General features: G+C 26.7%; 1 protein-coding gene across 1 annotated transcript in view; it reads right to left on the bottom strand.

Moving 5' to 3' along the window:
• The window catches only part of LOC108693540 (putative gustatory receptor 28a), a 10,783-nt gene extending 3,972 nt beyond the window's left edge, over positions 1–6,811 (bottom strand). Inside the window, exons 1-2 of the mRNA XM_018202542.1 lie at positions 6,473–6,811; positions 6,104–6,106 (exon numbers count right to left, since the gene is read on the bottom strand). Of these exons, the coding sequence (XP_018058031.1) occupies positions 6,104–6,106; positions 6,473–6,811 (342 nt within the window). The remainder of the gene's footprint in view (positions 1–6,103; positions 6,107–6,472) is intronic.
• Positions 6,812–13,132: the final 6,321 nt, after the last annotated feature.

The following is a 13,132-nucleotide window of genomic DNA, read 5'->3' as shown; positions in this document are numbered from 1 at the left end:
TATATATATATATATATGTGTGTGTATGCATGCTGCAATATGTATACAAATAACTATTTACCAATATACGAATAGAATTCTCTTCATATATAATTATCTATCTCCTTTTAAGAAATTATATTATTTGTAATATTATCATTAATTGCAGATTCTCGCAAGAATATGATGCGATCAAGAATTGTAGCGTAACATGTATGTAGTAATGGTATCCATCATCTAAAGAGCAATATAAGAAGGAATAAATAAAAGATACATTTCATTAATTAAACAATTAATTTAACAATTTATTACTCACTATGAGAAATGTTAAGAAATCCACATTAAAAATTTTAGCGGAAAATGTATATTTGCAATGCAATAGTTGCAACGAAAACAACTGCAACTATAACATTAAATCTCTAAATTAAATAGGAGTAAAAAACGAAACTATATTCAAGTAAATTCAATGTAGAAGAACCTGTTAGTATACATGTTATATAAAAAAAATATACAAATTGAATTAAATTTTTACTACCTCATTTTTTATTTGCTCATCTCTAGTGCTGTTAAGTACGTCATGAATCGTAGTGCGGATCTCTTGAGCCTGATTCTTTCCAGTCTTGCAAGCCCAAAAAATTAACGTTATTTTTATAGTGTAAAAAATCATGGCTAACAAGAAAATTTCAACAGTATGTTCACTCAAACTGATGACTAATCCATTATGTCATTTGACTACATAAATATACAGTTCAAGATTGACTTCAAAAAGAGTTAAGACTATTGTAACAAGAATTTGTACACTGAAGATCGTATTTAGTATCTGTATTGTATTGCTGATCATCATATATTGCTTCTCCAGAGCCTTAAGCTTTATTATCATCAAAAATGGATTTCTTTGCTCGCAGTAAGATATTGTGGAAATACATGATTCACTATTTACTATTTCTTGCATAAGTCGAAGATTGTTAATTTTTTTAAAACAGGTTTTTAATACACAAACACAGTTTACATACAGCATCTCTATTTGAAATGTCCATTGAACTATGTATATTGAAAATATCAAATTCAAGATATCTTTGCCCATTTTATAGAACACTATAAAATTTAGGCCGATAACATAGAAAAAATCGAAGATGTTCTTGATGTGGATTAATTTGGATAATTTCTGGTACGATTTCGGAGACAGTTTCGATGAGATCTTCATTATGGTCTGGAGCAAACGCATTCGTGGATTACTCAAGACAAGTGTGACGATTGCAAAAAAATCAATCAATATATAATAGCAGGAAGTCACAATAATTGTAATTACATTCTGAAAGTCGATTTTTGTAGAAATCTTGGATTTGATGTACAGTTGGAGAGAGAAAATGCATAAAGCACAAGTTATTATAATTGATAAAATATATTGTGATTTTGAAATTTCGAAAATTGCATTATTAATCTTGTACGGGAATAATCCAAAAATGCGGCAAAAGGTGAAGGAAGGATACCTCAAAGTTTGAAAATCTATAGCGTAAAATAGCGACCATTTTTGTCGCATTTTTTTCTCGTTTCTTCAATATTAATCACGTTCTGAAATAGTTCAGTCTAATGTTATGCATAAACAATAAACATCTATATTATAGTTTAATATAATGTTTATCAACTCATTGTGATTATTAATACGAGCGTAATTGTAAGATTCTTTTTTAATTTTTATTTTCAAGTTTCTATAAATATATTAACCAAAACAAACTATTTCTTCATCTACATCTGACAAGTTGTAATTTAATACTACGAGTAGTTATTGCAACGAAGAGTGACTTTATCATATATTAGTTGTTAAGTAACCATGGTGCTCTTCGATCTGTTATATGCTGTTTTTAATGTAATCATATAAATTTCTGTAATGTACTAATTATACATTATTAACACTAATATAATTTCTCAGAATAAAAAGTATCGACTATTATATATTATACAGATATTAAACAGATTATAAGCCTTATAAATTAGTTATTCACAATTTTCTGATTCGGTACATTGTTCATATAGAATATTTAAGAAATACTTGTTTTTACCACGACTTTAAGATTTAATATTCTTACTTTGAAATTTTTCGCGCACATGTTTGTGTGTATATCACCATAAGTTCTAATAAATATTCACTTCTGTTTAACTTGATCAGTAGTATTTATTTTTCAGACTTAATTTACAATATTATATTTAATTACAAAATATTTTCATTAACGTATTAAAACGTATAAATCAGATTTTCTTAATTATTAAATAATATTATACACTGAAGTCTATTTAATTTTACTGCAGACATTCTATGAGACTCTCTGTCTCTGAGATGTCGATATGGTAAAAGACAAAAAGATAATTAATGCATTAATGAATTGAGTTTTATAGTAATATACATGTTTATTATAAAATTAATTAGTATTGGTGTGCGTGCGTGTTTAAATTAGAACAAAATAATATATTTTTTTAGCTGATGAAATTAACACATGTGATACTATTTATGAACAAAATTTAATTTTAAAATTGCTATCCTATTTGAAAATTAATAAAATAGAATTATATGTTGTAACATATTAGTATGTAATATGTAAATGATATTAATAATAATAAATATAATCAATTGTCTCTCAATAATAAATCGATTATATTGTATCTTTGAAAAATTTAATCGGATTATTATAATTTGCGTAAAATTATAGATATATGGAAAAAAGTTTGTTTTATTTATTTCCTTTTATAGAATTACATTATTTATGTAATACTGATTGTAGAATTTTCATCGCAAGAATAGAACATGATCAAGAATTGTAGCAAATTAATATATATTAATGGTCCATCATCTAAAAAATCAAATGAAATGTTTATTATTCCAAATAAAATAGTTACACAAAATATGTTTTAAATAAATAAAGCTAACGATCGATTACTCACTATAGCGAGAAACATCACTAGAAATGTCTATATTAGGACATTTGGTGAACAATGTATTTTTGCAACGTAATAACATTTGCCAGGAAAAGGACTGCAGCTTCAATATTAGATTGCAAAATTATTAAATACATGATTAATAGACGTAATTTTATATAAGTAAATTTAATAAATTATAGAAATCAAACGCGGTCTAACTGGATCTTAAATGTTTGTATGATTCTTGCATCAATTTATATACTATGTATGTATAATTTATATACTATGTAGTCTCCAGAAACACGCGCCGAAATGATTTTTCGGTCTTTGAAAAAGCTTCGATAGTCTAAAGGCTTAGAACGCTCGCACGGAATGCAAGAGATCCGAGTTCGACTTCCGGCCGAGATAATATTTTTCGCAATAAGAATTAATTATTTACAGATTTTAATATGTTAATCAACATTATTAAGATCGTTTTGAAGATGTGAATTGTATCAAATATTTGTTAAATTGCTAGTCAATTTAACTCATGATAATTGCGGTAGAGTTATCGTTTTCAAAGACCGAAAAATCATTTCGGTGCACGTTTCTGGGAACTGCGTACATATATAAATAGTATATAAATTCATGAATATAAATTCAAGAATCATACAAGCATTTAAGCTAGATTGTGTACGACTGATTTCTACAGTTGTGTTATCACATGGTCCTACAATATGTTATATTGTAAATTTAATATACAGTAAAAATATTGTAAGAAATATATACAATAAACTCCATTTGTAATATCAGTATTTATTTCAGTTTTTATTTGCTCATCTTTAATGCTGTTAAGAACGTCGTGAATTGTAATGCTGATCTCGAGCCTGATTCTTGCAAGTCTCGCAGGCCCACACAATTAACGCCAATTTTATTATATAATAAATCATAGCTAATAGGATCAACTCACCAATTTGTCTCACCATTCAAATTGATGACTAACCCATCATGCCACTGAACTAGTTATACATATATAGACTGATTTCACAAAAAGTTGTGATCAGCAAGTAATTGCACATTGAAGAAATTTAACATCTGTACTGCATTGCTGATCATCATATGTTGTTTCTTCAGAATTTTAAGCTTATTTTTTATTATTAAGAATAGATTCCTTTGTTTGTAATAGAACAACAAAAGGACATGTGGTTCACTATTTACTATAAGATCTTCACTTTTTCCTCCTCTCCTCCTTTTATTTCATCTAAATACACATTCCTGTATTATTACTTTGTTATGACTTCTTCCAACTATTTATTTATGAAAATGACGTGCAACTTGTATATATTATTTTATTTAAATTTTAACTTATTAAATTTAATAAATTTACTATTAAATCCTTTAAAATATCAAAAAAATTTACTATTAAATCCTTTAAAATATCAAAAATATAGATTCCTTCCATTAATTTATTCAAATGTAATTCATTTTTATTCAATAATTCTACATTTTGATTTGAATTCAAACTGTTTACTATGAGATCTTGTATTTGTTCAAGATTGTTATTAATGTCTTTGAAACAAGCTTTTAATACACAAATACAGTTTACAGTTTATGTATAGCATATCCATTTGATATATCGATACAAGTGCATACGTTGTAAACATTATGTCCAAGATGTCAATGCGCATTTTGTAAGAAACATGTAGAAATTAATAAAGAAACCGAAGATGTTCTTGGTGTGGATTAATCTGGATAACTTTTGGTACGATTTCGGAGAAAGTCCGAAGAAATGTCCAATATATAGTCTGAAGCAAGTGCATTCGCAAATTGCTCAAGGCGAGTGTAATGATTGTTAAAAAAGGGATTAATATGTAGAAATAGTAAACCTCAAGAGATGTGATTGTAGTTTCAAAACTAATTTTTGTAAAATTTTGTTGTATTTCAAGAATATCAAGAAGAAAACGCATAAAAATAACAGTAATTAATAAGATATACTGGTTTTGAAGTCTCGAAAGTCGAATTGTTAATCTTGTACGGGCATAAGAATGCGATAAAAGGTGAAACAAGGATATATCAAAGCTTGAAAATTCGTAGTGTTAAATAGCGACCATTTTTTTTTGTATGTTGTTTTTCTCTCATTTCTGGAATATTAATTATGTACTGAATAATAATGGTTTGTCAAATGATGTATGTGAAACACTAAACATCTATAAATAAAGATTATTAATCACGTTTATTTACTTACTGTAATTATTATTGCAAGTGTGAGATTACAGGATTTTTTTTCTTTTAAAATATAGTTTTTAACGTAATTATATGTAATTTCTGTAATATGCTAACAATATATTATTGACATTATCTCAGAATAAAAAGTATCGACTACAAAAATTAATGATTTTTATAAATTAGTTAATTTTACTTTCTTGGTTCAGTACATTTTTTATTTTTATATACAATGTATAAGAAACATCTATTCTTTTTACCATGACATTAAGATTTACTATTCTTAATTTGAAGTACTTGCTAACATGTGTGTGTGTATATTACCAAGTTATAATAAATAATATTTGGAACACACCGTCCATTTAATTTGATTAGCAATATTTATTCTTCAAACTTGGCTTGGAATGTTATATGTAATTATAAAATGTTCTCATTTATGTATTAAAATACTATAAATTAGATTCTTTTACTAATTAAATAATATTGTACGCCGAAATATTAATGAATTTTACTGCGTATCTGAGAAACTCTGATACGCTGGCAAAAAAGTAATACATTAATGAATTGAGTTTTATAATAATATATAGTCGGTCTATATATACATTATATGTATATATATAAAATGGATTAAAATTGTTTATTATGTAAATTAGAACAAATTAATATATTTTTTAGCTGGAGAAATTAATAGATATGACTATATACGGACAAAAATTAATTTCATAGTTGTTGTCCTATCGTACTTCATGGTTAACAAAATAGTAGAGTAAGTTGTCAGGCGCAAATGGTATTAATAATAATGAATCGATTTCATTACATATTTGAAGAAAACTTAATTCAATTATCATAATTAGTATAAAATTGTATATATGGGAAATATTTTCTTTATTATTTATTTTTTTTATGGAATTACATTATTCATATAATATTGATTGTAGAATTTTTAGTAAGAATGGGATGTGATTAGGAATTGTAGCAAAATTAACGTATATGTGGTAATGGTACTCACCATCTAAAAACAAAATAAAATAGTTATACAAAATAGATTTCATTAATTAAAGCAAACGATCGATTACTCACTGTAACGAGAAACGTTGCATCTATATTAAAACATTTAGCGGAAAATATATTTTTGCAATGTAACATTTGCAAGGAAAAGAACTGCAGCTGTAATATTAGATCGCAAAATTATGAAGTAGTATAAAATTAATAAGATAAACATAACTATACTCAAGTACAGATAATAAAGATACCCGGTACTGTCTCGCTCTAAAACGCTACGCGTTTTCTTAGCGCCGAGATATTACCGTGTCTCTGGATGTATAGAAACAAAATATTATAAGAAAAATGTATACATTAAATTTCATTTTTGTTATACCTCATTTTTGATTTGCTCATCTTTGGCGCTGTTAAGTACGTCGTGAATTGTAGTGCGGATCTCTTGAGCCTGATTCTTGCAAGTCTCACAGGCCCATACAATTAACGCCAATTTTATTATGTAATAAATTATATCTGATAGGATAAATTCACTAAATTGTCCATTTAAATTGATGAACACTCCATCATGCCATTGGAATAAATGGATATACAAATCTAGACTTATTTGACCAAAAGTTATGATTGTCGAAGCAAGTAATTGCACACTGAATATTGTATTTAGCATCTGTACTGTGTTGCTGATCATCATATGTTGTTTCTTCAGAATCTTAAGCTTCATTATCAAGAATAGATTTTTTTGTTTGTAATAAAACAACATAGGGACACGTGATTCACTATTTATTATGAGTTCTTCCATTTGTTGAAGATTGTTATTAACATCTTTGAAACAAGCTTTTAATAAACAAACACAGTTTATGTAAAGCATATCCATCTGATATATCGACAGAATTGTATATGTTAAAAACATTATGTTCAAGATATCAATGCGCGTTTTGTAGAAATATATAGAAATTAGGTGGATAAGGTAGAAGAAACCAAAGATGTCCTTGGTATGAATTAATCTGGATAACTTTTGGTACGATTTCGGAGACAATCCCGAAGAAATATCCATTATAGTCTGAAGCAAATGCATTCGCGGATTGCTCAAAATGATTGTAATGATTATTAAAAAAGCGATTAATATGTTGTAGTAATAAATCTCAAGAAATGTAATTGTAGTTTCAAAGCTAATTTTTGTAAAAATTTTGCTGTTTTTTAAGAACATCATTTCAAAAACGCATAAAAAGCAAATAACAATAATTGATAAGATATAATGTGATTTTGAAATCTCAAAAGTTGAATTGTTAATCTTGTACGGACATAATCCAAGAATGCGACCAAAGGTGAAACAAGGATACATCAAAGTTTGAAAATCCGTAGCATTAAATAGCGACCATTTTTTTCGCATTTTGTTTCTCTATCGTTTCTGGAATTTTAATGACATGCTGAATATGGTTAGTGTTGAATATGTTAAATGCTATGTGTGAATAAATAATAAACATCTGTATTATGTGTATATAGCTTAAAGATTATTAATCATGTTTGTCTACTCACTATAATTATTAATGTGAGATTACAGGATTATTTTTTTAATTTCTATTTTTAAGTTTTCAAACATGTCAAACGTGTCAATCAAAATAATCTACTTTCTTTTCTACACCTGATAAATTGTTATTTGATACTGCGAGCATTATTGCGACGAAGAGTGACTTTACTTTGTTATATGTGAATTGTCAAGTAACCATAGTGCACTTCGATCTCTTATCTATAAAACATAGTTTTTATTTTTATCATATGCAATTTCCGTAATGTGCTAACTATATATTATTAACATTATATTTGTCTAAATAATGAATATCGATTATATAGTAGAGGAAAGTACCAACATATCACTTTATTTTTAGACAATATTTCTTAAACAAAAGGTAAAAATAATACTTTAAAAATATTAGTACAAACTGAAAAATATCTTCCATCAGTTAATATAAGTAGTTTTTGTAATACTGTTTGCAATTTTCCAATAATTAATTTTTTTTCTAAGGTAAACAAAAATGAGTGTCTGACAAAACTGACACGGTAAGCAATAATCCCTATTCTTTTTTTTTTTACAGAAATTATCTGTATACAGTATTTACAAATGAATATATATAAGATATTTCAGAACGTTTCACTTCGTTATAAAATATTTTTATTGAATTATATGCATATTTACTTTATGCTATTCTGCGGCTTTTGCAAGATGCAAATGTGTAACGCGATAGTTTTTTAAAAGTTTTCCATATATGCACGACTGCCTTCAGTTCCAATAGAGCTATTTGATACTATAAAACAACATTATAAGGATTAAGTAAATAGCTTATTTTACAATCAGATGTGGCGGTTTACACAGCACCCTAATTTTAAATTTAAAATCGTGTTATGAAAATCTAAGAGAAAAAAAATAATATTAATAAAACTAAAAAAATTATAAGCATTTAAAGTGACGTAATATTATTAATAATATAGCCTATATAAACTACTCAGTGTGCAAAAGGAAATCGTAAGAATTTTATTTTTGCATTTGTAGAACTCGTTTTTAACTGATTTGACACAAATACATAAATTATGAGTTTGTACTTCCTTAATTAGCTAAATAGATCATAATTTTAATAGTATTAATAAAGTGCAATAGTTAGTTTCTGAGAAGGAAGTGTCACTTTGGAGACGTCAGAATCGGCGACTTTCCTCTACTTTAACAAATCAATTCTTGTAGTTAAGTTAATTATAATTTCCGATACTGTACATTTTTATTGTAAAGATTCACATAGAATTTAATCCTTTGAAACATGGTGGTAACCCACGTTATCACGTAAACTTCTTTTTCTAATTCGCATTTTGGTTTTTCATCTTTCCTTAGAAGTAGAAGACTATTTAAAAATAATTTAGTAATTCTTATTATTTATTGTAATAATTTTATAAATAAACGAAGATCAAAAAAATTTTTGCCTTTTTTTTCGGAAAAATTTATTTTTGGCCAGGTTTTTTAACTTGAAATTTCGTGTAGAATAGTTTTGTGATCGCTAATCCAATGCCAGATTTCCAAAATTCAAAATTATTGATTTAAAATGGCAGAAGCGAAATGAATAAATTAAGTTTTATAATTTTCAGAAATCCTTCCAAAATTGAATCCGCCATTTTGAACTTCACTGGATCTCTCAAATTTGGATCTCTAATTTATAATTAAAATCCTTCAAAGTCTTAGAATTCGAATTTGTACACAATTCATTTTAATTAAGAATTTTTAATCCCTTTTAAATCCGTCTTGGATGCAATATTTTTATATTTTGACTTTGGATTCGCAATCAGCAAACCTGAAAAACCCCCGTATACCAAATTTCACAGAAAAAGATTAAAAAGAAAAAGTGCTTTAAAGAATTAAGAAATATTTGTTCTTTTTATCACGATTTTAAAATTTTGTATTCTTAATCTGAAATATTCGCGTATCTGTGTGTATGTCACACAGTAAGTTCTAATAAAAAATATTTCGACATTCATTTAATTTGATCAATTAGTTATTTATTTTTCAAACTTAATTTATATATAATTTTATACGTAATTACTAAATATACTATAAATCAGATTTTCTTAATTATTAGATAATATTGTACACCAAAGTAATATTGAATTTTAATGCGCGTATTCTGAGAAAGTCTGATAATGCTGTGATGAGAGGTAGAAAGATAATACATTAATGAATTGAGTTTTATATATAAAGTAGATTTATTATTGGATACGAGAATAATTTCTGCCCATTAGAGAGATGTCGTTAGCATTGCTTATGCGTTTGATAAAATGGCAATACAAGTATTTGAAAGGTGCGTGTTCAAGCTTTTGAGCCTAATAGTTGGCATTCGTTCGAAGCGATTTGTTTGTTGAACCAAGCTTTGAAACAAAAACGAAATGGGACAATAGGCACGGTAAGCTGATTCTGCTACCTAACAACACTAGACCACACGTTGCAAAACCAGTCAAAAAATATAAAAATATAATTGGAAGGAGTGAAGTGAGAAATTCTGCTCCATTCGCCGTATTCACCGGACATTGCTCCTTCAGATTTCTATTTGTTCCGGTCCATGCAATCGGCAGTCGGCTTTTTCCGGAGAGCCATTCAATTCTTATGAAGGAATCAAAAAATGACTTGATGAATGAATCGCTTCAAAAGAATCAGATTTCTTTCTTTGAGAAATCCGCTTATTACCTGAAAAGTGGAAGAAAGTTGTCGCTTCCGATGAAGCATACTTTGAATGAACTAATTTTGTATCGTTTTGTTCAAATAAATACATCTTTTTCATTAAAAAAGAGGGCGGAAACTTATTCCCAATATATAAAATTAATTAGAATTGATTTTATTACTTAGATTAGAACAAATGAATATAATTTTAACTGATGAAATTAATGGATATCATACAATTTATGAACAAAAATTAATTTCAAAGTTGCTATCCTATTGTATTTGAAGAATACAAAACAGAATAGTATGTTTATTAGACGCAAACGATATTAGTAATAACATAGTATCTTTGAAAAACTTAATCGTATTATTATAATTTGTACATAAATTTTATATAGAAAAAAAATTCTTTTATTTTTTTATGGAATTACGTTATTCGTGTAATATTGATTGCAGATTTTTTTATCGCAGGAAATGTAATCAAAAATTGCAGAAATATTAACATATATGGAGGGTAATGGTATACCCACCATCTAAAAGCACAATAAAAGAGTTATACAAGATACATTTCATTAATTAAAGTAAATGATTCATTACTCACTATAGCGAGAAACGTTGCATCCATATTGAAAACTTTTAGCGGAAACTTTTAGCGGAAAATATATTTTTGCAATGTAATATTTGTAAAAGGATTACAATTGTAATATTAGATGGCAAAATTATTAAGTACAAGATTAATAAACATTACTCAAGTAAATTTAATATGTATAGAAAAAAAAATAAGAAAAAAATATATATATATTAAATTCTATTTTATTACTTTATCTTTGATTTGTTCATCTTTGGCTCTGTTAAGGACATCGTGAATTGTAATGCGGATCTCTTGAGTCTGATTCTTGCCAGTTTCGCAGGCCGACACAATTAACACCAATTTTATTATGTAATAAATCGTAATTGTGATAAGAACTACAACCTACCAACCTGTCCATTCAAATTGATGACTAACCCATGCCACTGGACTAGATAGATACACAGTTCTAGACCGATTTGACAAAATTTTGTAATTGCCGTAGCAAATAGCTGCACACTGAAGATCCTATTCAACATCTATACTGTGCTCATCATATGGTGCTTCTTCAGAATGTTAAATTTTATTATCAAGAATCTCTTTGTTTGTAATAAAACAATGTAGGAGTACGTGGTTCATTGTTTATTAGGAATTTTTGCATATGTTGAAGATTGTTATTGATGTTGAAATAGGTTTTTTTAGTACACAAACACAGTTTATGTATAGCATCTGAATAGCATCTGAAATATCGACATAAGTATATACGATGTAAACATCATTCAAGATATCAATCCGCATTTTGTAGAAGAAATATATAGAAATTAGGCAAATAAAGTAGAAGAAATCGAAGATGTCTTTGGTATAAATTAATCTATATATTTCGGTACGATTTCGGAGATAGTCCTAAAAAAATTTCTATTATAGTCTGAAACAAGTGAATTGCTCATGACGAGTGTGACGATTGTTAAAAAAGCGATCAATATATTGAAGCAGTAAGTCTCAAAAAACGTGGTTGCTGTCTCAAAGCTCATTTTTATAAAACTTTTATATTTCAAGAGTATTAGTCGAGAACGTATAAAATGCAAGTAATAGTAATCGATGAGATATAATGTAGTTTTGAAGTCTCAAAGTCAAACTGTTAACATTGTACGGGAATAATGCGACAAAAGATGAAATATGGATACATCAATGCTTAAAAATCTGTAGCATAAGAATTGCTTTTTTTTTTGCATTTGTTATTATTTGCTTCTGAAATATGAACGACATGACTAAATACGATTTGCAAAATATCATATTTCAGTGAATAATAATTTATGTTCTATAAATATCTAAAATGATTAGTGACGTTATCTACTCACTTCGATATCAAATTCTTAGCAAGTGAATGCTTTTTTTTTCGAATTCAATTTGAGTTTATTATTTCATTATAAATATGTGACCTAAACTTCTCTTTATTTGCTCGTAACAAAATTCTGTATAATACTACATCTAATTTCTTCCATGATGAGTAAGGCATTATTCTGTCATATGTTATAGTCGTAAAGTAACCATGGTGCTCTTCGGTCCATCTATAAAGTACAATACTTAATGTAATAATATCTAAAGAAAATGTACTAGTTAATGAATAGTGAACGTGACTCAATTCTTGAAAAGACAAAAATTTTTAATATTAAGCTTTTAATGATATGTATGATTTGAAATAAATTTGATGTTTATAAAAATTTAATAAAACAAATTTATTTTAAATCATTCGTATCAAGTCATAATATTAAAAATTTTTGTCTAAATGGTTGATCATGTTCATTAAATGGTAAATTTACCTTAAATACTGTAATGTGCTAACAATATTTACATTATATTTATTAAAATAAAAAATATTGACTTCATAGTATTTCAACAGATTAATGATTTTCATAAATTAATTAATTTTAATTTCCTGGTACTATACATTTTTTATCATTTAGACTGTAAGAAAACATCTGTTTTTTTTTATCACGATATTTAATATTCCACAAGATTTAATATTCTTAATTTGAAGTATTCGTTCACGTGTCTGTGCATGTCACTATTAGTTCTAATAAATAATGTTTAGAACATTTAATTTGATCAGCAGTATTTATTTTTCAAACTTCGTTATTTAGAATGTTATATGTAATTACAAAATTTTCTCATTAATGTATTAAAAAATACTATAAATTAGATTCTTTTAATAATTAAATAATATTGTACACCGTAATATTATTGAATTTTACTGCGCGTATTCTGAGAAACTCTGATACGCT

Source organism: Atta colombica, unplaced genomic scaffold (assembly GCF_001594045.1).
Source record: "Atta colombica isolate Treedump-2 unplaced genomic scaffold, Acol1.0 scaffold92, whole genome shotgun sequence".
Taxonomy (NCBI): Eukaryota; Metazoa; Arthropoda; class Insecta; order Hymenoptera; family Formicidae; genus Atta; species Atta colombica.
This window is presented reverse-complemented; position numbering and strand designations above follow the sequence as displayed.